This window comes from Schistocerca gregaria, chromosome 5 (genome assembly GCF_023897955.1).
Source record: "Schistocerca gregaria isolate iqSchGreg1 chromosome 5, iqSchGreg1.2, whole genome shotgun sequence".
NCBI classification, from domain to species: Eukaryota; Metazoa; Arthropoda; class Insecta; order Orthoptera; family Acrididae; genus Schistocerca; species Schistocerca gregaria.
Genome location: NC_064924.1, coordinates 602,003,275 through 602,026,667, shown reverse-complemented (window position 1 = coordinate 602,026,667; position 23,393 = coordinate 602,003,275). Strand labels below are relative to the sequence as shown.

Genomic DNA, 23,393 nt, shown 5'->3' with positions numbered 1-23,393 from the left:
TTGGCTTAAGAAATTTTATGAAATAAACTAAACCTGAAGTTGCTTCAGCTGTTTTTTCTTGTCATTTCTTTTTGACGGAGACTTTATGGGCATCTGAAGGAATAGCAAGCACTTTTCTAGCTATCGGTCCAGTAAAGGGAGGTGACACTGCACCAAAACATGAGTAAGATATCTGCAAAGAAATGATGCGCACAATTTCAGAATTATACTCAGCGTGTTCCCCGCCGTGTTGCAGGACGGCAGCTGGCGCGATGTGGGCGGCGCTGGCTGTGCTGCTGGCGGCGTGTGGGGCGGCGCGGGCCCAGGACACCTCCACCACCCCCGCGCTGCCGCCGTGGCAGCCGCAGCAGGGGGGCGACTGGCCGCGAGGACAGCAGCCCTGGGACTCCGCCAGCAACGTCATCATACACGAGGCGTGAGTGGTCGCGCTGCAGTGTGCCTGCCTGTGTACTCTGATGAGTGCAGTCGCTGTTATACTTTTGGATGTCTTTATTATTGCCGTGACCCACCTCTGTAGCAGCGGTTGCTGACATGTGCTAGCGCAGCGGTGCTCGATTAGATTAGAGATTAGATTTACTTTCATTCCAATTGATCCGTAGTGACGTGGTCCTCCAGGATGTAGAACATGTCAGAAAAACAATAATGCATGACAAATATTTACAACTCAATCAAATAAGTTAATGTACCATTCCATAGGTCCCAAGTGGAATGATCGTCATTTTTAATGAACACTATATGAAAGAATCTTTGTACAAATACCAATGCACTGAATTTAAAATAAAAGTGTGTTTATTTATTTATTAATAAGGTAATAAAGTGTAATACAACTACTATAATACTTATTTACAATGAACACATTGCTGCACCTATATTTTGCGGAATATATATAATGCACACCTTTTTGTACAAGACTAAATGACTTTAAATCCTTGTTAAGATTCTTATTTCTAGAATTGATTTCATGAATTGAGCTGTTGGTTTGAAAAAGTGATATATTTTTAATGACAAATTTCGTTAAGGAATAAATATATTGGGAAGTAGTAATTAGTATTCCTAGTTCCTTAAACAAGCTTCTGCAGGATGTTCTTGAGTTCACACCACATGTAACACTTACTGCACGTTTTTGTGTCCGGAAAACTTCGGCTTGGCTTGATGAATTACCACAAAAAAAAAAAAAAACCCATATGACATTATGGAATGAAAGTAAGCATAGCATGCCAGCTTTTTCATTTTTATATCTGCTCTGTCTGACAATTCGCATTGTAAATAGAGATTTGTTACGACGCTTCAGCAGTTCTGTGGTGTGGTCCTTCCAGTTGAATTTATTATCAAGCTGTAATCCCAAGAATTTAACACTGTCCACTTCTTGTATCTGCTTGTCATCGTATGTTAGGCATATACTCGTGGGACACCCCTTACAAGTTTTGAACTGCATGTAGTGTGTTTTTTCAAAGTTTAGTGACGAAGAATTGGCTAGGAACCAGTGATTAATGTCCACAAATATTTTACTAGCCGATCTTTCTAAGACTACACTTGATTTGCTATGTATTGCAATGTTTGAATCATCGGCAAACTAAACGAACTTGGCATCTGGTAATGTTACTGATGAAAGCTCATTCGTATACACAAGAAAAAATAGGGGCTCTAAAATGGAACCTTGTGGTGACTGCACATGTAATTAGTTTCCAGTTGGATGATGCCTGATAGCTTGATACATGTCTCTTAATAACACCCTTTGTTTTCTGACAGAGATAAGATTTAAACCATTTTCTGTTACACTATAATATTCTAATTTACTTAGGATATTGTGATTTACAGTCAAATGCCTTTGACAGATCACAAAATCTACCAGTTGCCTGCAATTTTTGTCTTATGAGTTATGCACTTTTTTACTGTAAGTGTAGATAGCCTTCTCAATACCAGAACCGTTTAGAAATCCTAACTGTAACTGACATTATGTTATTTGAGATAAGATGGTTATAAAGTCGATTGTACATTACTTTCTCTATAATTTTTGAGAAGGCTGGCAAACTCTGAGGTATTTCTCATCGCCAATATTTGGCTGACGAGGTAAGGAAATGTGTGTGAAGTTCTGATCACTTCGATTTCATCAAATTCCTCAACTGAATTCCAGTTCTCTCTGCAGTGTCGCGTGGAGTCAGAGTTTATCCCTCTGCCGAAGGTGATCCGTTGGTGATGGGCTCAGCAGACACTTTCCTGCTGCTTGAGAGGACGGCAGTACGTGTCAGCAGCACAATTTGCTCTCGCTCTTAAACGATTGTATTTAAGACACTTCACATACATCCACAACCGACACTCCCAAAATATCTTTAACCGGACTCCGGCCAGTCGGACTCTCACGAGCAAATGATTGTAGTACCTGTTTGGCTGAATTTCCATTAGAGGATGTTGTCTAATCATGCATGGTGTTTCAAAAAGGACTTTACAACATGAAAAATTTATATACATTTATTGAAATAAAATAGAACTGAGTTTAGAATTATTTTGCAGGGAAACACATCAAGTTTTTTTACCTTAAACTAAAGGTGTTTGTTACCTCCGTTGGTTATCCTCCACACATCTCATCGGAAGTCAGTTTCTTCCCAAACTCGCTGTAGCATTGCAGGTGTTACTTGCTAAGTAGCGTCATAAATACGAGGGTAATCCCAAAAGTAAGGTCTCCTATTTTTTTATAAGTACGTAACTGTTTGTGTGGCAGTTGGTCACACTGTTATGAAGAGTGCTACATGCGCACGCCGCGCTGAGGTGCCCAGTCTTGGCAGCTATTGAGAATGGAGCTCCCGTTGGATGTTACCGACAAGTGCGAATTGCGCCGAGTCATTCGGTTTTTGAACGCAAAGGTACTGCGCCGATTGAAATCTATTGCCAATTGACGGAAGTTTATGGTGAGTCGTGCATGGATATAAAAAATGTTCGTAAGTGGTGTAGAGTGTTTGCGGCTGGTCGGACCGAAATTCACGACGAACAAAAGAGCGGTTGACCGTCAATTTCTGAGGAGACAGTGTTGAAGGTTGAGCAAAGCATGCATGAAGATCGGAGGATCACCCTGAATGATCTCTGCACCTTGGTTCCTGAGGTTTCCCGTAGGACCGCTCACAGAATTTTGATGGAAACATTGAACTACCGGAAGGTGTACGCAAGATGGGCGCCATGTATGCTGTCTGAGGACCACATGCGGCAACGCGCTGATGCTTCCCGCGCATTTTTTCACCGCCTTGGAACTGAACATGACAACTTCTTGGACTCAATTGTCACGGGTGACGAAACCTGGGCATTCCACTTTACACGAAGCAACAATCACGCCAGTGGCGGCATCATTCTTAGCCAAAGCCGCAGAAATTCAAACAGTCTGCCGGTGAAGTCATGAAAACCGTTTTTTGGGATCGGAAGGAGGTATTGTTGGTCGACTTTATGCCCACTGGGACCACAATTAACGCTGACAGGTGCTGTTAGACTCTGAAAAAACTCAAACGGGCAATTCAGAAATGGAGAAGCTGAATTTTGAGCAAGGGTGTGTACACATTCTCCATGACAACGCTCGCCCACACATCGCTCGGCAAACTGTTGCTCTCCTGCAACAGTTTCAGTGGAACACAATTACCCACCCATCCTATAGTCCTGACTTGGCGCCCAGTGACTGTCACGTGCTCCCTAGTTCAAAAGAACATTTGGCCGGAAAGCGATTCAGCTTCGACGACGAGGTGAAAGAAAAGGTTCATAACTTTCAGAACTGCATGGCGATGAGCTGGTATGACATGGGCATACAAAAACTGCCTCGGCGTCTACAAAAATGCATCGACAGAAATGACGAGTATGTCGAAAAATAGCTAAATGTTCAAGCTGTAAACTGATGTAAACCGTTGTAGAAATAAACAGGTCTATGTACTTACAAAAAAAAAAAATAGGAGACCTTACTTTTGGGATTACCCTCGTACTTGCTTTAAGTTCAGGTAGAGAAACGGGCACAGGAGGTACGAACATTGTATCCTTGCTGAATCCCAATAGGAAAGAAACCGAGTGGTGTCTTCTGGGGAGAGTGGGGGCCATGCAGTTGGTGCACCAAGGCCAATCCACTGACCTGGAAAGCGGTCACTGAGAAAATGCCGGACGTCAGCCAGGTAGTGAATTGGTGCTCCCATCTTCCATGGAGTAAAAACTTCATTCTTGGTCATCCTCGTCGATCTGTGGTATCAAAAATTGTTGTAACATATCCAGGTACCCTAACCCCTTGATGGTTCTCTCACGGAAAAAAAGGGGCTGTACACTTTCATCTTGCTCAGTGCAAGAAAGACGTTCGGCTATCACGAACATGTTGCAATGTTTGATGTGGATTTTCACTGTCCCACATCCTAGAGTTGTGTGTGCAACCTTGCCACTTAAGTAGAAAGTCTACTCGTCAGAAGAGATGATTTTGTCCAAGCAGTTTTATCGCTGTCTCTTTTGCTTGTACGATCGTCAGCCTGTAAGGTTTCAAATCAAACTGTTTCTAATCACACGCCAAATAGTCGTATGTGGGGTTTGCAGTTCGCGAGAACCTCGCCGGGTCGATTTCGTAGGGCTGTTTTTAAAACGTTATCTCACTCGCTCAGTGACGTCGTCAGATGTGCTTGGACGACCTGATGGTGTCCTATGTCTTAACGAGCACCCTGTTTCTATAAAACATTTATGCCACTCAAATTGTTGGTCTACTAGGAGGATCTTCAGCGTGCTTGGTACGGAAATGACGCTGAACTGCTGTCGCCGATTTCGATTCTCCAATCCAAAACACACAGCTTGCACGCGCGGGCCCAGTGAAGGCAGCCATCTTTAACGCATCACACACAGGCATTCCTTGCTGTGCGATTCGGCCCCAGCGAACTACTCAAGACAAAAATTAATCTCGTCCCTACAAATTTAAACTACAGTCACCTCTGTAGGTACCATGAATTAATTTATATGAATTTTCAATGTTTGGAAGTCCATTTTGAAACACGCTGTGCATCTAGTCATAGGGCAGAAGTTCGGATATATGTTACCTTCGATGTACTCTTTCTGTGTGGTCAAACTATTCTCCTAACCAGTTTCAGTAACAAGCGACAATCAATCATATTGAACGGGAAAGGATTAAATCGCCCTAACGCTTCACTTTAGATTTTGCATTTATTGTTACACCCTTCAGTGTAAACCACAGAACCAGCAAGTGTAGCAATGAGAGAATATTTGCACTCGTAATATTCGCTATGTAACTTAAGAATTGCGTAATAAACAATAGGAATCTAAAATTAGTCCTTTTTAACAAACACTTTTAAGACCATAAGCAACAAAGATCAACAGTTAACGTCCCATAAACTTGAGCAAGGATCACCTTTCGGTCTCTGAAATCACCATGTGACATAGGGGACAATCAGACGTACATTAAATGTTACACCATTAAGGACGATCACTCATTAAGAATTATAACCACAAATTAGATTCATTTATAGCAATTAACATCAATAGCAAATAATTAAGTCACGTTTCAGCAGATTTATCAAAACCAAATCTTTCAATTCTATAACAATGTTGGACCGTGGAATACGCCGAATTACCGATACAGAAGGCTAAATTTTACCAAACAGCAATTTCTCCAAGCCTAGAACTATTTTAGTAGTGTAGTATACCTAGGTTACCCAGAACTACTCTAATTCGCCTTTCTTGGGCACAACGGTGGAGTAGATAATTAACCTCTTATTTTATTCTCCTTGAACTTTGAGACGCGATAGACACTCGGGCAACTCTTAACCCGAGCGTGGCTCAGGAAAGAGAATGGCTCCACCAGGAGGAGGAGGAGGAAACATTTACCCGAACTGGAAAGGGAACTCTTCTAAAACGAGCCACTAGGTTGGACGAAGACCAGTTGGCGAATTTCAATCATTAACCAAAGCTTGCTGGCCAGCGGACGAAAATTACAGAGGCAAAGGTAGCTTTATTTGTGCTCACAAGAATTGGTAACTTCTGCAAATGAGATTCCAGCGTAACTACCGCCGTATTATCAGTACGGGACTTCGGAGCTGAGGAGAGCAAATCAACAGTCTCTACCCAATAGGCTCAACATTTCAGACAGACCTAGCAACCGACATCAGTCGTGGCTGGGAAGATTACCAAATAGAAACTCTAGCACTACCTTAAATATTAAATAGAGCACTTAAATGCCACGGGGACTAAACTCCTTAACACAAGAGTATATACACAGTAACGACTAAAGTTAAATATGCGTACATACTAAAACAACAGATATTGGCGATCATTAACATAACCTCGCATTTCAGACATCCATAAAAGTAATTAGCTCTAGCTCTCCGCCAGACAGTATAACGTCCTTATCCAAACAGTGACCTACGCCGTCCATGGGAAAACAACGGTTTGCAGAAGGTCCACAGCCAAAGTTTTTTTTTTCTTTCTTTACGACGCGCGCCTTAAGTCAGTATGGCGTTCAAATGCACGATCATGCAAGGGAGCAGTAACAAACACGCAAGGCAACTTCCGATCACGAACTCAAAGCAGAGAAACGTTGCCACACATATTTATAGCTCCCACAACATCGGGGAGAATGGCTCCGACAGACAACGGCCGTTGCGCGCTAACTAGATGGAAAAATCTTACTTTCAGTGACGACGCCACCTTCCGGAGGTTATTGGCAGCCGCAGACGGACTTCACAGCTTCCCCAGCCCATGAACGGAAACTAAACGTCCACAGCTTTACGGCCTCGTGTCCTCACGCCCCGGGTGTTAGGGCCCATCCACAAGAATAGAGGGACCGGGCGTCCCGCTGCAGAACGGTCGTCCAGGGCCAAACACTCCTCTCAGCTGCTTCCTCCGCCCTGGGCACGGCACACGGAGCCTCCTCCCAGCGGGCGCGCTAGCAAAGGCTCCACAACGCCCTCTAGGAAAGCGCGGAAACTCCAAACAGGAGTGAACCAAGGGAAAAACAGGAACCGTGGCAAACGACACGGCTCAATCTTAATATTATGGTGCCAGCACAAGGTTGCAGAACTTGAACATTTTTCGATTTTGCTGGGAACACTCTCAGATACAACTAGTCGAGCGAATGGAGTAGCTGTTCAATACTAGTCGTCCCTTTTTTAAACGTGTATAGAATCGGCATAGAGCATTATCAACACAAATATTAAACGACCTAACCGACACATTGGAATTCATCTTTTACTTATTTATTCTACAAAGACAGCCACAGATTTATCGTCACAAAATCTCGAAAAATGGTTCAAATGGCTCCGAACACTATCGAACTTAACTTCTGAGGTCATCAGTCCCCTAGAACTTAGAACTACTTAAACCTAACTAACCTAAGGACATCACACACATCCATGCCCGAGGCAGGATTCGAACCTGCGACCGTAGCGGTCGCTCGGTTCCAGACTGTAGCGTCTAGAACCGCTTGCCCAATAAGGCCGGCCACAAAATCTCAACCAGGACTGACTAAGCATGGCCATCGTTGCCAACACACATTCCGTTTACATGTGAGGCATCTTTGAGGCATCTTCTGGAAGACAAAAACCGAATATCGGAAACCGGTTTTCGCTGTCGGATTTGCTAGCCCAGTGAAATATGGGTCTGGAAAACAGCTGATGGAGTTTTTGAATCAGTCAACACAATAGTTATTTCTCTTCAAAATCGTTTATTTCTCTTCACTTAAATATTACAGGTAGATAGCTTCGTCCTTAGTCTAACATTTCACTGTACAAAAAGTCCGTATTAATCGAATATTCTGAAAACAAGACGTAACTTGACAGGCCAAGCACTTTTCAAAACCGGTTGCGTTTACACGGGAGTGAAAATCGATTGTGGATTTGGAAAACCGGCACCTAATAGCGGATTTCCAGAAGAGATTTTGAAAGGTTTACATGACTATCTAGAAGCAGTATTGGGAAATCGGTTTCCGAAATCCGGTTTTGGGAGCGCCATGTGAATGGCGTGACAGGAAAATTTATTCCGTTAAACTGAAGCTAACATACCGCTAAATGCTCATTACTCTTATTTACCCTCGTAAAAACAAAATTTCAGTGCACTAATAACTTATAAAGAACTTTTTGTCATCGTCATTCCATGTATTATTATTACTTCTAAAAGACATGGTCAGCACTTTTAAAATCATCCACAGATCTTATTGTGCAACAGTTAGCCACAAATAAACGTAATGCTGGCTTCTGCTACAGAAAATTCATTGGAATGCCTAACTGCCTGTGAACCTAGTTTCAACTGCTCCTGAGCAGAACAGGGTACTTCAGCTTTTAATGCTTTTTGCATGATACAATAAATCTGACAGGTGCGAATTTAAATTACACTGGCAAAATCGACATCGTGCACTAGGCGGATCGGCGGGGATCTCAACAAGCCAATCTTTCAATTGTTTACTTCTAAGCCACTCTTTCATATGTTTTTGGTGTATTTTTTGTTCTTTTGTTTCGATATTTGATGACACAGCTAATAACTAAATTGCCCAGATGCAAGAAGGTGCCGGCCGCTGTGGCCGAGCAGTTCAGGTGCCTCAGTTTGGAACCGCTCTGCTGCTATGGCCGCAGGTTCGAATCCTGCCTCGGGCATGGATGTGTGTGATGTCGTTAGGTTACTTAGGTGTAAGTAGTTCTGAGTTCTAGGGGACTGATGAGCTCAGATGTTAAGTCCCATAGTGCTTAGAGCCGTTTGAACCATTTTGCGAGAAGGATTCTGTAAACTTAATTTTGGGGGAGAGATCATTCATCCGATGAATCGAGAATCTCGATGAGTTTTGCTTGGTATCGACATAGATCCCAGGAATTCCAAGACTTTCAAGGATCTTTTAAGTCGGATGAAAATGAGAAAAGAAATTTCATTTTGTGTGCCATCAATATAAAGTTTTCTGATTTCTTTCTTTACGTTTACTGTGTGCGAGCATCAAAATATGTGACATAAATGGCTGTATCTTTTCTTTGCACTGACTTCAATGTTTTACACAACCAAAGGGCCGCAGACATTAATGTGTGGCATTAATTGCAACTTTAAACGTCTACCCATTCCTGAGAAACGGGTTTTTTAACAGTCGGACACACAAATGTACGGGCAAAAAAAAAAAAGTGATTCTATAAGGGTTCCGTTTTTACGAGTGAGGTGTTGTTGTTGTTGTCTTCAGTCCTGAGACTGGTTTGATGCAGCTCTCCATGCTACTCTATCCTGTGCAAGCTGCTTCATCTCCTAGTACCTACTGCAACCTACATCCTTCTGAATCTGCTTAGTGTACTCATCTCTCGGTCTCCCTCTACGATTTTTACCCTCCACGCTGCCCTCCAATGCTAAATTTGTGATCCCTTGATGCCTCAAAACATGTCCTACCAACCGATCCCTTCTTCTAGTCAAGTTGTGCCACAAACTTCTCTTCTCCCCAATCCTATTCAATACCTCCTCATTAGTTACGTGCTCTATCCACCTTATCTTCAGTATTCTTCTGTAGCACCACATTTCGAAAGCTTCTATTCTCTTCTTGTCCAAACTAGTTATCATCCATGTTTCACTTCCATACATGGCTACACTCCAAACAAATACTTTCATAAACGACTTCCTGATACATAAATCGATATTCGATGTTAACAAATTTCTCTTCTTCAGAAACGCTTTCCTTGCCACTGCCAGTCTACATTTTATATCCTCTCTACTTCAACCATCATCAGTTATTTTACTTCCTAAATAGCAAAACTCCTTTACTACTTTAAGTGTCTCATTTCTTAATCTAATTCCCTCAGCATCACCCGATTTAATTTGACTACATTCCATTATTCTCGTTTTGCTTTTGTTAATGTTCATCTTATATCCTCCTTTCAAGACACTGTCCATTCCATTCAACTGCTCTTCCAAGTCCTTTGCCGTCTCTGACAGAATTACAATGTCATCGGCGAACCTCAAAGTTTTTACTTCGTCTCCATGAATTTTAATACCTACTCCAAATTTTTCTTTTGTTTCCTTTACTGCTTGCTCAATATACAGATTGAATAACATCGGGGAGAGGCTACAACCCTGTCTCACTCCTTTCCCAACCACTGCTTCCCTTTCATGCCCCTCGACTCTTATGACTGCCATCTGGTTTCTGTACATATTATAAATAGCCTTTTGCTCCCTGTATTTTACCCCTGCCACCTTTAGAATTTGAAAAAGAGTATTCCAGTCAACATTGTCAAAAGCTTTCTCTAAGTCTACAAATGCTAGAAACGTAGGTTTGCCTTTTCTTAATCTTTCTTCTAAGATAAGTCGTAAGGTCAGTATTGCCTCACGTGTTCCAACATTTCGACGGAATCCAAACTGATCCTCCCCGAGGTCTGCATCTACCAGTTTTTCCATTCGTCTGTAAAGAACGAGTGAGGTACGGAACCCTAAAAGGTAAAGTGAATCGGTCAGTACACCGCGATCGACTGTACCACATAGGATAACAGTTTAACACTATGCACTGTGCTAACGCGACAGCCAAACTTCGGTGAAGGGTAATTTGTAAATAAAATGTGTGAGAGGAGGGAACCATTTTAATTACCACTTACGCTGAGCGTGAATAAATTATACAGTTTCTGTAGTTGTGTCTATAATTGGACAGTGGTAATAGTGAAGTCTCTCTTTTACCATCGGATCAATTTAATAGTTTGGTTCTCCACCATTCACTAGTGAAAACTGGGAAATTTCAATCATAGTTAATGAAAGTTGACATATTAACTTACGTGCTCCATATGATGAGACACTTTACTTTGATATCCGTGGGGGTTGTCGCTTCAGGAAGTCCCAGTGCTCGACAGTGCTCATGTACTAATTTTTAAACAAAACGTCGAGTATATCACTTTTGTTGTCACCGATTTGGATGTACATTGATGAGATACACATTTCTAGTCTGACAGCCTCCGAAAGTCTCACACACACACAGCTTCCAAAAGGCAATAATGCAAACTCACACACTGTCTCTGACAGTCTTTTACATGCCTCTTCCTTACTGTCTGCCATGGCTCATGCGCCGCTTGCTTTTATATACATGTAAACAGTTGAATACATTGTTAAATGTGATGATGATGCTGATTATGAGCTCCCATACTCCGAGGAGCACGGGGGACGATGCGGTAGACCCGCACCGCTGACTAGGCAAGGTCCTAGCGGAGATGGTTTGCCATTGCCTTCCTCCGACCTTAATAGTGATGAATGATGTTAAATGTAAGATTTACAAAATAACAACTAAACCATCAGGTGCTTTTCGTTATTCACACCAAGAGCTCCGCAGATGACGAAGAGATTGAAGAAATGTATGATGAGATAAAAGAAATTATTCAGATAGTGAAGGGAGACAAAAATTTAGTAATCATGGGGGACTGGAATTTGATAGTAGGAAAAGGAAGAGAAGGAAAGGTAGTGGATGCATATGGAATGGGGGTAAGGAATGAAGGAGGAAGCCACCTGGTAGAATTTTGCACAGAGCATAACTTAATCATAGCTAACACTTGGTTTAAGAATTATGAAAGAAGGGTGTATACGTGGAAGAGGCCTGGAGACCCTGGAAGGTTTCAGATTGATTATATGTCAGGTTTTAAATTATAAGGCATTTCCAGGGTCAGATGTGGACTCTGAGCACAATTTATTGGTTATGAACTGTAGATGAAAACAGAAGAAACTGCAAGAAGGTGGGACTTTGAGAAGATGGGACCTGGATAAACTAAAACACCCAGAGGTTGAAGAGAGTTTCAGGGAGAGAATTAGAGAACAATTGACAGGAACGGGGGAAAATAGTACAGTAGAAGAAGAATGGGTAGCTTCGAGAGATGAAATAGTGAACTCAACAGAGGATCAAGTAGGTAAAAAATTGAGGGCTAATAGAAATCCTTGGGTAACAGAAGAGATACTGAAATTAATTGATGAAAGGAGAAAGTATAAAAATGCAATAAATAAAGCAGGCAAAAAGGAATACAAACATCTCAAAAATGAGATCGACAGGAAGTGCAAAATGGCTAAGCGGGGATGGCTAGAGGAGAAATGTAAGGATGTAGAGGCATATATCACTAGGGGTAAGATAGTTACTGTCTACAGGAAAATTAAAGAGGCCCTTGCAGAAAAGAGGGCAAGTTGTATGAATACCAAGAGCTCAGATGGAAAACAAGTTCTAAGCAAAGAAGAGAAAACAAAAAAAGGTTAAAATGGCTCTGAGCACTATGGGCTTAACTTCTGAGGTCATCAGTGCCCTAGAACTCAGAACTACTTAAACTTAACTAACTTACGGACATCATACACATCCATGCGACAGTAGCGGTCGCGCGGTTCCAGACTGTAGCGCCTAGAACTGCTCGGTCACCTCGGCCGGCAAGGGAAAGCAGAAAGGTGGAAGGAGTATATAGATAGTCTATGCGAGGGCGATGTGCTTGAGGGCAATAATATGGAAATGGAAGAGGACGCAGATGAAGATGAAATGGGAGATATGATACTGCGTGAAGAATTTGACAGAGCACTGAAAGACCTAAGTTGAAACAAGGCCCCGGGAGTAGACAGCATTCAATTAGAACTACTGATAGCCTTGAGAGAGCCAGTCCTGATTAAACTCTACCATCTGGTGAGCAAGATGTATGAGACAGGTGAAATACCCTCAGACTTCAAGAAGAATGTAATAATTACAATCTGAAAGAAAGCAGATGTTGACAGATGTGAAAATTACCGAACTATCGGTTTAATGAGTTGCGACTGCAAAATGCTAACACGAATTCTTTACAGACGAATGGAAAGACTCCTAGAAGCCGATCTTGGGGAAGATTAGTTTGGATTCCGTAGAAATATTGGAAACGTGAGGCAATACTGACCCAACGTCTTACCTTAGAAGATAGATTAAGGAAAGGCAAACCAATGTTTCTAGCATTTGTAGACTTAGAGAAAGCTTCTGATCATATTGACCAGATGGCAGTTTTAAGAGTCGAGGGGCATGAAAGGGAAGCAGTGGTTGTGAAGGGAGTGAGACAGGGTTGTAGCCTCTCCTCAATGCTATTCAGTCTGTATATTGAGGAAGTAGTAAAAGAAACAAATGAAAAGTTTGGAGTAGGTATTAAAATCCATGGAGAAGAAATAAAAAGGTTGAGGTTCCTCGATGACATTGCAAATGTGTCAGAGACAGCAAAGGACTTGGTAGAGCTGTTGAACGAAATGGACAGTGTCTTGAAAGGATGATATAAGATGAACATCAACAAAAGCAAAAGGAGGATAATGGAATGGAGTTGTTTTAAATCAGGTGATGCTGAGAGAATTAGATTAGGAGATGAGACACTTAAGATAGTAAATGAGTTTTACTATTTGGGGAGCAAAATAACTGATGATGGTCAAAGTAGAGAGGATATAAAATGTAGACTGCCAATGGAAAGGAAAGCGTTTCTGAAGATGAGAAATTTGTTAACATTGAGTATAGGTTTAAGTGTCGGGAAGTCTCTTCTGAAAGTATTTGTATGCAGTCTAGTCATGTTTGGAAGTAAAACCTGGACAATAACTAGATTAGGGAAAAAGAGAATAGAAGCTTTCGAAATATGGTGCTACAGAAGAATGCTGATGGGTATATCACGTAACTAATGAGGAAGTTCTGAAGAGAATTTGGGGAGAAGAGGAATTTGTAGCACAACCTGAATAAAAGACGGGATCGGTTGGTAGCATACATTATGAGGCATCAAGGGATCACCAATTTAGTTTTGGAGGGCAGTGTGGAGAGTAAAAATTTTAGAGGGAGAACAAGGGATGAATATACTAGGCAGGTTCAGAAGGATGTAGGTTGCAGTAGTTACTTGGAGATGAAGAAGCTCGCATAGGATAGAGTAGCATGGAGAGCTGCATCAAACCAGTCTCTGGACTGAAGACCACAACAACAACAACAACATACCAAAAAAGGGTCACATATTGCCTTACTTATTCTGATATGCAGTTTGGAAGAGTTTACTGAAATTCATATACAATTTCAATGAATTTTACAATACAACAATTTATATTACATTTTAGTTACTTATAAACAAATTACTTTCAATTAGATATTGTTATCGGTGCTTTGGTTTGCTCTTAAGCAGAGTCATCATTTTAAACTATCATAATGAATAGCATCATAGCTTTTCAGAATAGGGGATAAGTAAATTTCCAAGAATTTGTGGTGCAACATGGCTGCTCGGTTCATATCACATTTCAAAGTTGTATTATTAACAAACGGGTTACTCCCCTAGTTGCTGATATAAATCGGATAACACATTAATGTGAGATTTAATCGTAGATACTAAACGCAATTGTGCTAATTTTTTAAAAGGCAAGTTACTACTGGAAATGGGCATAGACATAAGAATATAAAGACCAGAAAGTTTAAAATTCAGGCTAAAATGACGTCTTCAGAGGCTGTTGACTTGAGGAAGGAGTTTCAGACAGGTATGGGGAGGTAGCCCCTTTCAAATGCTAAAAACAAAGAACTAACTCTGGGAAGGATTGTTCTGCTGTATGCAGAAAAAAAATGCAATGATCGTATGGCCTTTATTGGCCGGGAGACCCTCTTCGGTGGTCGGCCGCCGTATTGCAAGTCTTTGTAGTATGCAAAATTGCATTGTAATACCTTAGTCGTAAGAGGTTACCAGAGATTGAGATCAATGCACTGTAATATAGTCTGATGCATGTGTTATTTTCTGGCCTTATGGGCTATCATGATTTAAATTTTAGAGGAAAGCGTAAGCATGCTATTTTTCAATAACATTATAACTGTGGCCGAATCCTATTATAATTATGCATATAAAAATTCTTCGCGGGACAAGTTGGTATGTATAGATGACATAATGTTTCATAGGTGCTATGTAATGTGCTCGCATCATCGAAATGGATGTATGAGAAGAAGGGAGTTTAAATTGCAATCTCATCGCAATTTAATCGTAAGATTTAGCTGGAGCCATGTCGTTGCCAGTCTCAGATTTTTCACACTAAATGTACACTTCTGGAAATGGAAAAAAGAACACATTGACACCGGTGTGTCAGACCCACCATACTTGCTCCGGACACTGCGAGAGGGCTGTACAAGCAATGATCACACGCACGGCACAGCGGACACACCAGGAACCGCGGTGTTGGCCGTCGAATGGCGCTAGCTGCGCAGCATTTGTGCACCGCCGCCGTCAGTGTCAGCCAGTTTGCCGTGGCATACGGAGCTCCATCGCAGTCTTTAACACTGGTAGCATGCCGCGACAGCGTGGACGTGAACCGTATGTGCAGTTGACGGACTTTGAGCGAGGGCGTATAGTGGGTATGCGGGAGGCCGGGTGGACGTACCGCCGAATTGCTCAACACGTGGGGCGTGAGGTCTCCACAGTACATCGATGTTGTCGCCAGTGGTCGGCGGAAGGTGCACGTGCCCGTCAACCTGGGACCGGACCGCAGCGACGCACGGATGCACGCAAAGACCGTAGGATCCTACGCAGTGCCGTAGGGGACCGCACCGCCACTTCCCAGCAAATTAGGGACACTGTTGCTCCTGGGGTATCGGCGAGGACCATTCGCAACCGTCTCCATGAAGCTGGGCTACGGTCCCGCACACCGTTTGGCCGCCTCCAGTGGTGTCGCGACAGGCGTGAATGGAGGGACGAATGGAGACGTGTCGTCTTCAGCGATGAGAGTCGCTTCTGCCTTGGTGCCAATGATGGTCGTATGCGTGTTTGGTGCCGTGCAGGTGAGCGCCACAATCAGGACTGCATACGACCGAGGCACACAGGGCCAACACCTGGCATCATGGTGTGGGAGCGATCTCCTACACTGGCCGTACACCTCTGGTGATTGTCGAGGGGACACTGAATAGTGCACGGTACATCCAAACCGTCATCGAACCCATCGTTCTACCATTCCTAGACCGGCAAGGGAACTTGCTGTTCCAACAGGACAATGCACGTCCGCATGTATCCCGTGCCACCCAACGTGCTCTAGAAGGTGTAAGTTAACTACCCTGGCCAGCAAGATCTCCGGATCTGTCCCCCATTGAGCATGTTTGGGACTGGATGAAGCGTCGTCTCACGCGGTCTGCATGTCCAGCACAAACGCTGGTCCAACTGAGGTGCCAGGTGGAAATGGCATGGCAAGCCGTTCCACAGGACTACATCCAGCATCTCTACGATCGTCTCCATGGGAGAATAGCAGCCTGCATTGCTGCGAAAGGTAGATATACACTGTACTAGTGCCGACATTGTGCACGCTCTGTTGCCTGTGTCTATGTGCCTGTGGTTCTGTCAGTGTGATCATGTGATGTATCTGACCCCAGGAATGTGTCAACAAAGTTTCCCCTTCCTGGGACAATGAATTCACAGTGTTCTTATTTCAATTTCCAGGAGTGTAGTTTCTGATTACATAGCGGAAACAACGAATTAAACAAAAATATTGTTGCAGACGTCAATCAAAACGTCTGATAAAAAATCCGTTAACCGCAAATATAAAATTTCACCCACTGATAGTGTGTAAAACCGCTTAAATTTAGAAGGGATTCTGCTAACTTCGCAATCCTGTACATGGCAAACGCCGCTCGTGTTTATGTAACGTACAACATAATGTGACATCAAACATGTTCCTTGAATTGCACATAATTAAATTTACAATTGAAATTTATGTGATTTTATAAAACAGATTACAAAATTTAGATAGATAGTGATAACCATTGTGAAATAATTAGTAAGAGAAATAAATCGGTTTTCACTTTGAAATTTTGTGAAATGTGTACTGTAAACAATTGGTTGATTGCATTCTTTAATTGCTTCGTAATCACGCCATGACTTCAGATACTGACACGATTTCAGTGTCTGTCATTAGGTGTATCTTTACTCCTACTGCTTTTTCATATCCTGTTCTCACAAAAAAAACTGCATTTTTACATTTGGTCCAACATAGTTTGAATGTAGACTACAGCATTCTTATATGTAAATCATATGGTGCACGTAATTAATTTACATCTACATCTATACCTGCATGTGTACTCTGCAAACTACAATGACTTGAACCGCAGAGGGTATATCCCATTACACCAGTTATTAGGATTTTGTGGGAAGAATGAGTGGTTGAATGCCTCTGTTCGTGCAGTAATTACTCTAGTCGTATCTTCACAATCGCTACGTGAGTGATATGTAAGGGGTTGTAGTACAGGGTGGCAATTATTGAACTATACGAAAAAAAACGAAAATTCGTTACAAACTACGCTATGCAGACTTTTATTCATCATGTATATGTCGCTACAGATATTCGGATTTAGTTTATGACATGTTCAATATGCCTGCCATCATTGGCGATTGTGTTGCACAAACGAGTAGCGAAATTCTGCATCATCCGCTGCAGTGTCGGAACATCGATGCTGTCAAGGACCTCCTGAATGGCTCGTTTCAGCTTGCAATGGTTTTGAGGTTGTTGCTGTACACCTTGCATTTAATATAAGATACACAAAGGAGTCGCATGTGTTCAGATCCAGAGAAATGGCGGGAAATTGAGGCCCATGCCAGTAATCTCTGGGTACCCCAGAGCCAGAAGGCGGTCCCCAAAGTGCTCCTCCAAGACATAAAACACTCTCCTGCCTCGATGGTGTCGAGGTCTGTCTTGCATGAACCACATCTTGTCGAAATCAGGATCACTTTTGAGAATGGGGATGAAATAATCTTCCAGAACATTCGCGTACCATTTGGTAGTCAGTATGCAATCAAGGAATATTGCACCGATTATTTTGTGACTAGACATTTGACACCATACAGTCACCTCTTCTAACTATAATCTATTGTATATCCATCAAACAAGAAACCATGCCCACTTCTTGGAAGAAAGCACAGATTACACCCATTTATAAGAAGGCAGTAGTAGTGATCCTCAAAACTAATCATCAAACATCCTTGACATCGATTTGTTGCAGAATCTTAGAACATATTCTGAGCTCAAACATAATGAGGTGTCTTGAACAGAATGATCTCATCAATACTAACCAGCAAGGGTTCCGAAAACATCAATCATGTGAAACCCAACTCACACTTTTCTCACATGAAATGCTGAAAGTTTTGCATCAAGACAGTCAGGTAGATGCAGTATTTTTTATTTCCCAAAAGCATATGACTCAGTGCTACACTTGTGCTTACTGTCACAAATATGATCACATGGGATATCAAGTGAAATTTTATCTGGATTGAGGACTTTTTATTAGGGAGGACACAGCATGTTACCTTGGATGGAGTGTCATTGTCAGATGTACTAGTAACTTCAGGTGTGCCACAGGAAAGTGTGTCGGGACCCTTGCTGTACATGTTATTTATTAATGACCATGCAGACAATATTAATAGTAATCCAGGCTATTTGCAGATGGTTCATTAGCTATAACAAAGTACTATGTGAGAGAACCTTGCATAAATATTCGGTCATATCTTGATAAGATTTCAACATGGTGCAGAGACTGGCAACTTGCTCTAAATGTTCAGAAATATAAAATTTTGCACTTCACAAACCAAAAAAATGTAGAATCCTACGACTATAATATCAGTGGGTAACTGTTGAAGTCGGTCAACTCATTCAAATACCTGTGTGTAATACTTTGTAGGGATATGAAATGGAATGATCTCATAGGTTCAGTTGAGGGTAAAGCAGGTGGTAGAATACAGAGGAATTGCAATCGGTCTACAAAGAAGATTGCTTACAAATCACTCATGGGACTGGTTCTAGAATATTGCTCAAGTGTGTAGGGGGTATTGAATGTATACAAACAAGGGCAGCATCACAGAGGTACTGAAGAAACGGAACTGACAGATTCTTGGAGACAGATGAAAATTATCCCGAGAAAGTCTGTTAACAAAGTTTCAAGAACCGGCTTTAAATGTTTACTCTACAGATATACTACAACCATCTATGTATTGTTCACATAGGGATCTTGAGGTAGAGTAATTACTGCACGCACAGAGGCATTCAGTCAGTCATTCTTCCCTCACTCCTTACTGTATGGAACAGGAAGAAACCCTAATAACTAGTACAATTAGATGTAATCTCTGCTATGTTCATCACTGTGGTTTGCAGAGTATAGATGTAGATGTAGATGTAGATGTAGATAATGGTATTTCATTCTCCACAATGCTCTCCATTGATGTGTTCGTTATGTACTGTACCATTCTGCTACATTACAAACTTGCCAGCTGCAGCCGTTAACTTCAAATTAAGTGAAATATTGTAAAAATAACCACATTGTCTCATTAAAAAGTCACATCAAATAGTATTTTGTGAAGAGTCAAATGTCAAGTGCACACTTCAGGATTTAATTTTTTGCAATACACCTGGTCAAGAAGTTAGAGGAATTAAAAAGAATCATTATTGTTTTCATTCTATGTGTACATTTACATCCATACTCAGCAAGTTGCTGTGAAGTGCTCGGCAGAGGGTACTCCCATTGTAGCTGTTATTAGGGCTTTCTCCAATTTTATTTGTGTATGGAGTGCAGGAAGAATGATTACTTAGATGTCACTAGTTAGTGTAATCTTGGCAATCCCTACATGGGTAATATGTAGCAGGCTGTAATATATTTCTAGATTTGTCTTTTAATGCTGGTTCTTGAAATGGGATACATTGTTGTTATCTTCAGGCATCTGCCAGTTCAGTTTTTTCAACATATCTGTGACGGTGTTGCAATCTCCTTTATGGACTGATTGTAGTTCTCCAGTTTTCTACCGATGAATCAAAGTTTAGATTGAAGTAAGTTCGCTGAATGCACTGAATTTAAATAGAACCAAAGTTTGCCATGAGCTTTACCTATTATTCAGCCTATGTGACTACACCATTTCATGTCCCTACAAATTGTTCAATCCATATGTATGTACATGTTGACCAATTCCACTTGAGACTCTTAGATATTGTAATTGTAGGTTGCTAAATTTTTTGATTTTGTGATCTGTGTAGTTTTGCATTTCTGAACATTTAAGCTAGTTGCCAATCTTTGCACCATTTTGAAATCTTATCAAGATCCAACTGAATATTTGTGCAGCTTTTTTCAGACTTTGTCATGGTAACTTCTTTACTGTTAATATTGTTTGGATGGTCATTAATGAACAACATGAACAGAGAGGTTGCACACCTGCAGCCCCTTCTTCATCAGCTCATCATTCCGTATCCAAGATAATGCACTGCATCCTTTGTACCAAGAAATCCCGACTCCAATCATGAATTTTGTTTGATACTTCATATGTTTGTCTGTTGATAATAATCCTATATCTACTACTGAGTTAAATGCTCTTCTGACGTCAAATAATACTGGCTTGACTGACTACTTGATCTTTAACTTTCAGGATGTCATTTAGCAAAAGTGCTAGCTGGATTCCACATAAGAATTGTTTTTGGAATACTTGTTGGTCGATACTTATGATTTCAAGTATTTGCAAGTATAGAGTAACCTGTGCTGCTTCTTTTCAACCTGCTATCTTCTTTGTATAATCCTATAGTTTTGCATATTTCCCAAAGCAATTTTTGAATATTCTGGACACTTATTGCATATAAACTTTGAGACATTGTGGCCATGTTCTGCACTTATGATCAAACTCCAGTCTTGACTACAAAATATTTATTTTATTTCTTTCATTTCTTCTTTCTAAAGGAACTGAATGTAAAAGGAGACGCACATGATGAGAAACATACCTACGTCATAAACTGTATACAGTAGTATACACAGCAGAACTTGCACCTACCAGAACTCTGTTGATACAAAGTTTCACAAAGTACATATTTAACAGTTGTGTAGAAGCACACTTGTGTATATGCCATTCACTTCATGTATATATCATGACATAACAGAAAATACCGGGTGATCAAAAAGTCAGTATAAATTTGAAAACTGAATAAATCGTGGAATAATGTAGATAGAGGGGTACAAATTGACACACATGCTTGGAATGACATGGGGTTTTATTAGAACCAAAAAAATACAAAAGTTCAAAAAAGGTCCGACAGATGGTGCTTCATCTGATCAGTATAGCAATAATCATCATAACAAAGTAAGACAAAGCAAAGATGATGTTCGTTACAGGAAATGCTCAATATGTCCACCATCATTCCTCAACAATAGCTGTAGTCGAGGATTAATGTTGTGAACAGCATTGTAAAGCTTGTCCGGAGTTATGGTGAGGCATTGGCGTCGGATGTTGTATTTCAGCATGCATCCCTAGAGATGTCGGTCAATCACGATACACTTGCGACTTCAGGTAACCCCCAAGCCAATAATCACACGGACTGAGGTCTGGGGACCTGGGAGGCCAAGCATGACGAAAGTGGTGGCTGAGCACACGACCATCACCAAACGAGGTGCGCAAGAGATCTTCCACGCGTCTAGCAATTTGGGGTGGAGAACCATCCTGCATAAACATCGTATGTTCCAGCAGGTGTTCATCAGCCAGGCTGGGGATGTTGCGATTCTGTAATATATCAGCATACCTCTCACCCGTCACGGTAGCAGTTTTGCTGTCCAGCGCCATCTGTCGGACATTTTGCGAATTTTTTTTTTCCCCCTAATAAAACCCCTTGTTATTCCAAGCATGTGTATCAATTTTTACCTCTCTATCTACATTATTCCGTGGTTTATTAAGTTTTCAAATTTATATTGACTTTTGGATAACTCGGTATATAAAATATCTGTTGGATGTGTGTGTTTAAACTTTTGCATGTTTGTGTTTTATAGTTAATTACAGAAGAATTATTATTTTCAGGACGTACTTTGTAATTGCAAGTAGAATGGTTCGACCGGGCCAAGTGTATAAGGTGGCAGTCAACGTGCTGCAGGCTCAGCAGCCGCTCACAGTGCGCGCCTCCATCCAGAGGGACGGAGTCGAGCTAAGTGCTGACAGCAAAGATGTCAAAGAAGGCATTCCAGAGGCCCTGCTACTGAAGGTATGTTTTTATTTGTGTCTCCTGTTTGTGGTGCTTTTTACAATTCTAATTGAGAATAGCTGATAGGAAAATGCTGACAAGAATGAACAGCATGTGTCATGGTGAAATGCAACATTGTAGCGACAACACGAAAACAACATTAAATCAAAATAAATTCGCTGAATGCAAATAACTTGGTGTCAATTGTATTAGGCATGGATGTTCTATCTATTGATGACATCAAAATTTGTGCTGGACCAGGACCTGAACCCGGATTTCCCACTAATTCTGAGCAGCCATCTTACCTTTAGGCTATCCACGCACACCCTCTAGTCTGATCCAAATTTCCATATGTCATGCTGTCGTGCACAGACAGCTTCATGGAAATGCGACCCCGGGTTTGGATCTTGGTCTGACACAAATTTTCATGTGTCACCAACAGGCAGAACATCTGTACCTAATACAGCTGACACCAAGTTATACACATCCAGCAAATTTATTCTGTTTTGATTGCAAATGGCTGTCAGTATCTTCAATGGGGGAGTATCTTTTGTCTTCTGTTGTACTTGTTGATGGAAACAGGAGAGAGATTCACAGTTTGTAATTACTACTGGAAAGAAGTAGCAAATTGCTTTTGTTTTCTGTTTCTGCTCTATCAAATTGTATTTTGGAGTCACTTGATTTTGTGTGGAGGGCTCCGAAAATATACTAAAGACTTACATTTTACAGTTAGTTTAAGTAGAGTTAAAGATTCTCTCTCTCTCTCTCTCTCTCTCTCTCTCTCTCTCTCTCTCTCTCTCTCTCTCTCTCACTCTCTCCCTCACTCTTACATTACCTTCCCTTCCCTTCTTTTCTTTCTTTATGTCTTTATTTTTGTTTCCCCTGTGTGTAGGAGCTTAACACACGTCAGAGCAGATACAGTGCATTTGTTTTGGGCTTAATTCAAATTATTAGTCAAGGTTAAAACTATTACGCAGATGTAAGCAGCTTACACATCCTTTGCATAATCACAGCTGTAATTGCTTCTTTGAGGGGCAGTTGTGAGTAATTGATAGAATGAATCGAGGAGTACTTAATTCTGACAGCTGTAGCAGCGAAAGTTGCTGAGTGAGTGTTCCAGCAAACCCGCTGTTTGTAAGAAAAGTTCTACCAATTCAAGACAGTCTAACCCGTCTTAACACTTAAACCTACATTAGTGAAAGAAACATCATGTAAAGTTGCTATGTCACTGACTCAGTAGTTTGCTGCACTATTATTGTTCCGAGACAACCTATTTTTACCCAACAGAACTACAATGCTTCTTACATCTACATCTACATGACTGCTCTGCAATTCACATTTAAGTGCTTGGCAGAGGGTTCATCGAACCACAATCATACTATCTCTCTACCATTCCGCTCCCGAACAGCGCACGGAAAAACGAACACCTAAACCTTTCTGTTTGTGCTCTGATTTCTCTTATTTTATTTTGATGATCATTCCTGCCTATGTAGGTTGGGCTCAAC

General features: G+C 41.4%; 1 protein-coding gene across 3 annotated transcripts in view; it reads left to right on the top strand.

The window, feature by feature from the left end:
- Positions 1-23,393, top strand: part of LOC126272023 (CD109 antigen) — a 740,173-nt gene that overhangs the window by 636,514 nt on the left and 80,266 nt on the right. For all 3 annotated transcript variants that reach the window (XM_049974517.1, XM_049974519.1, XM_049974520.1), the window contains 2 exons: positions 236-415; positions 21,729-21,909. In XM_049974517.1, coding sequence (XP_049830474.1) covers positions 236-415; positions 21,729-21,909 — 361 coding nt within the window. The remainder of the gene's footprint in view (positions 1-235; positions 416-21,728; positions 21,910-23,393) is intronic.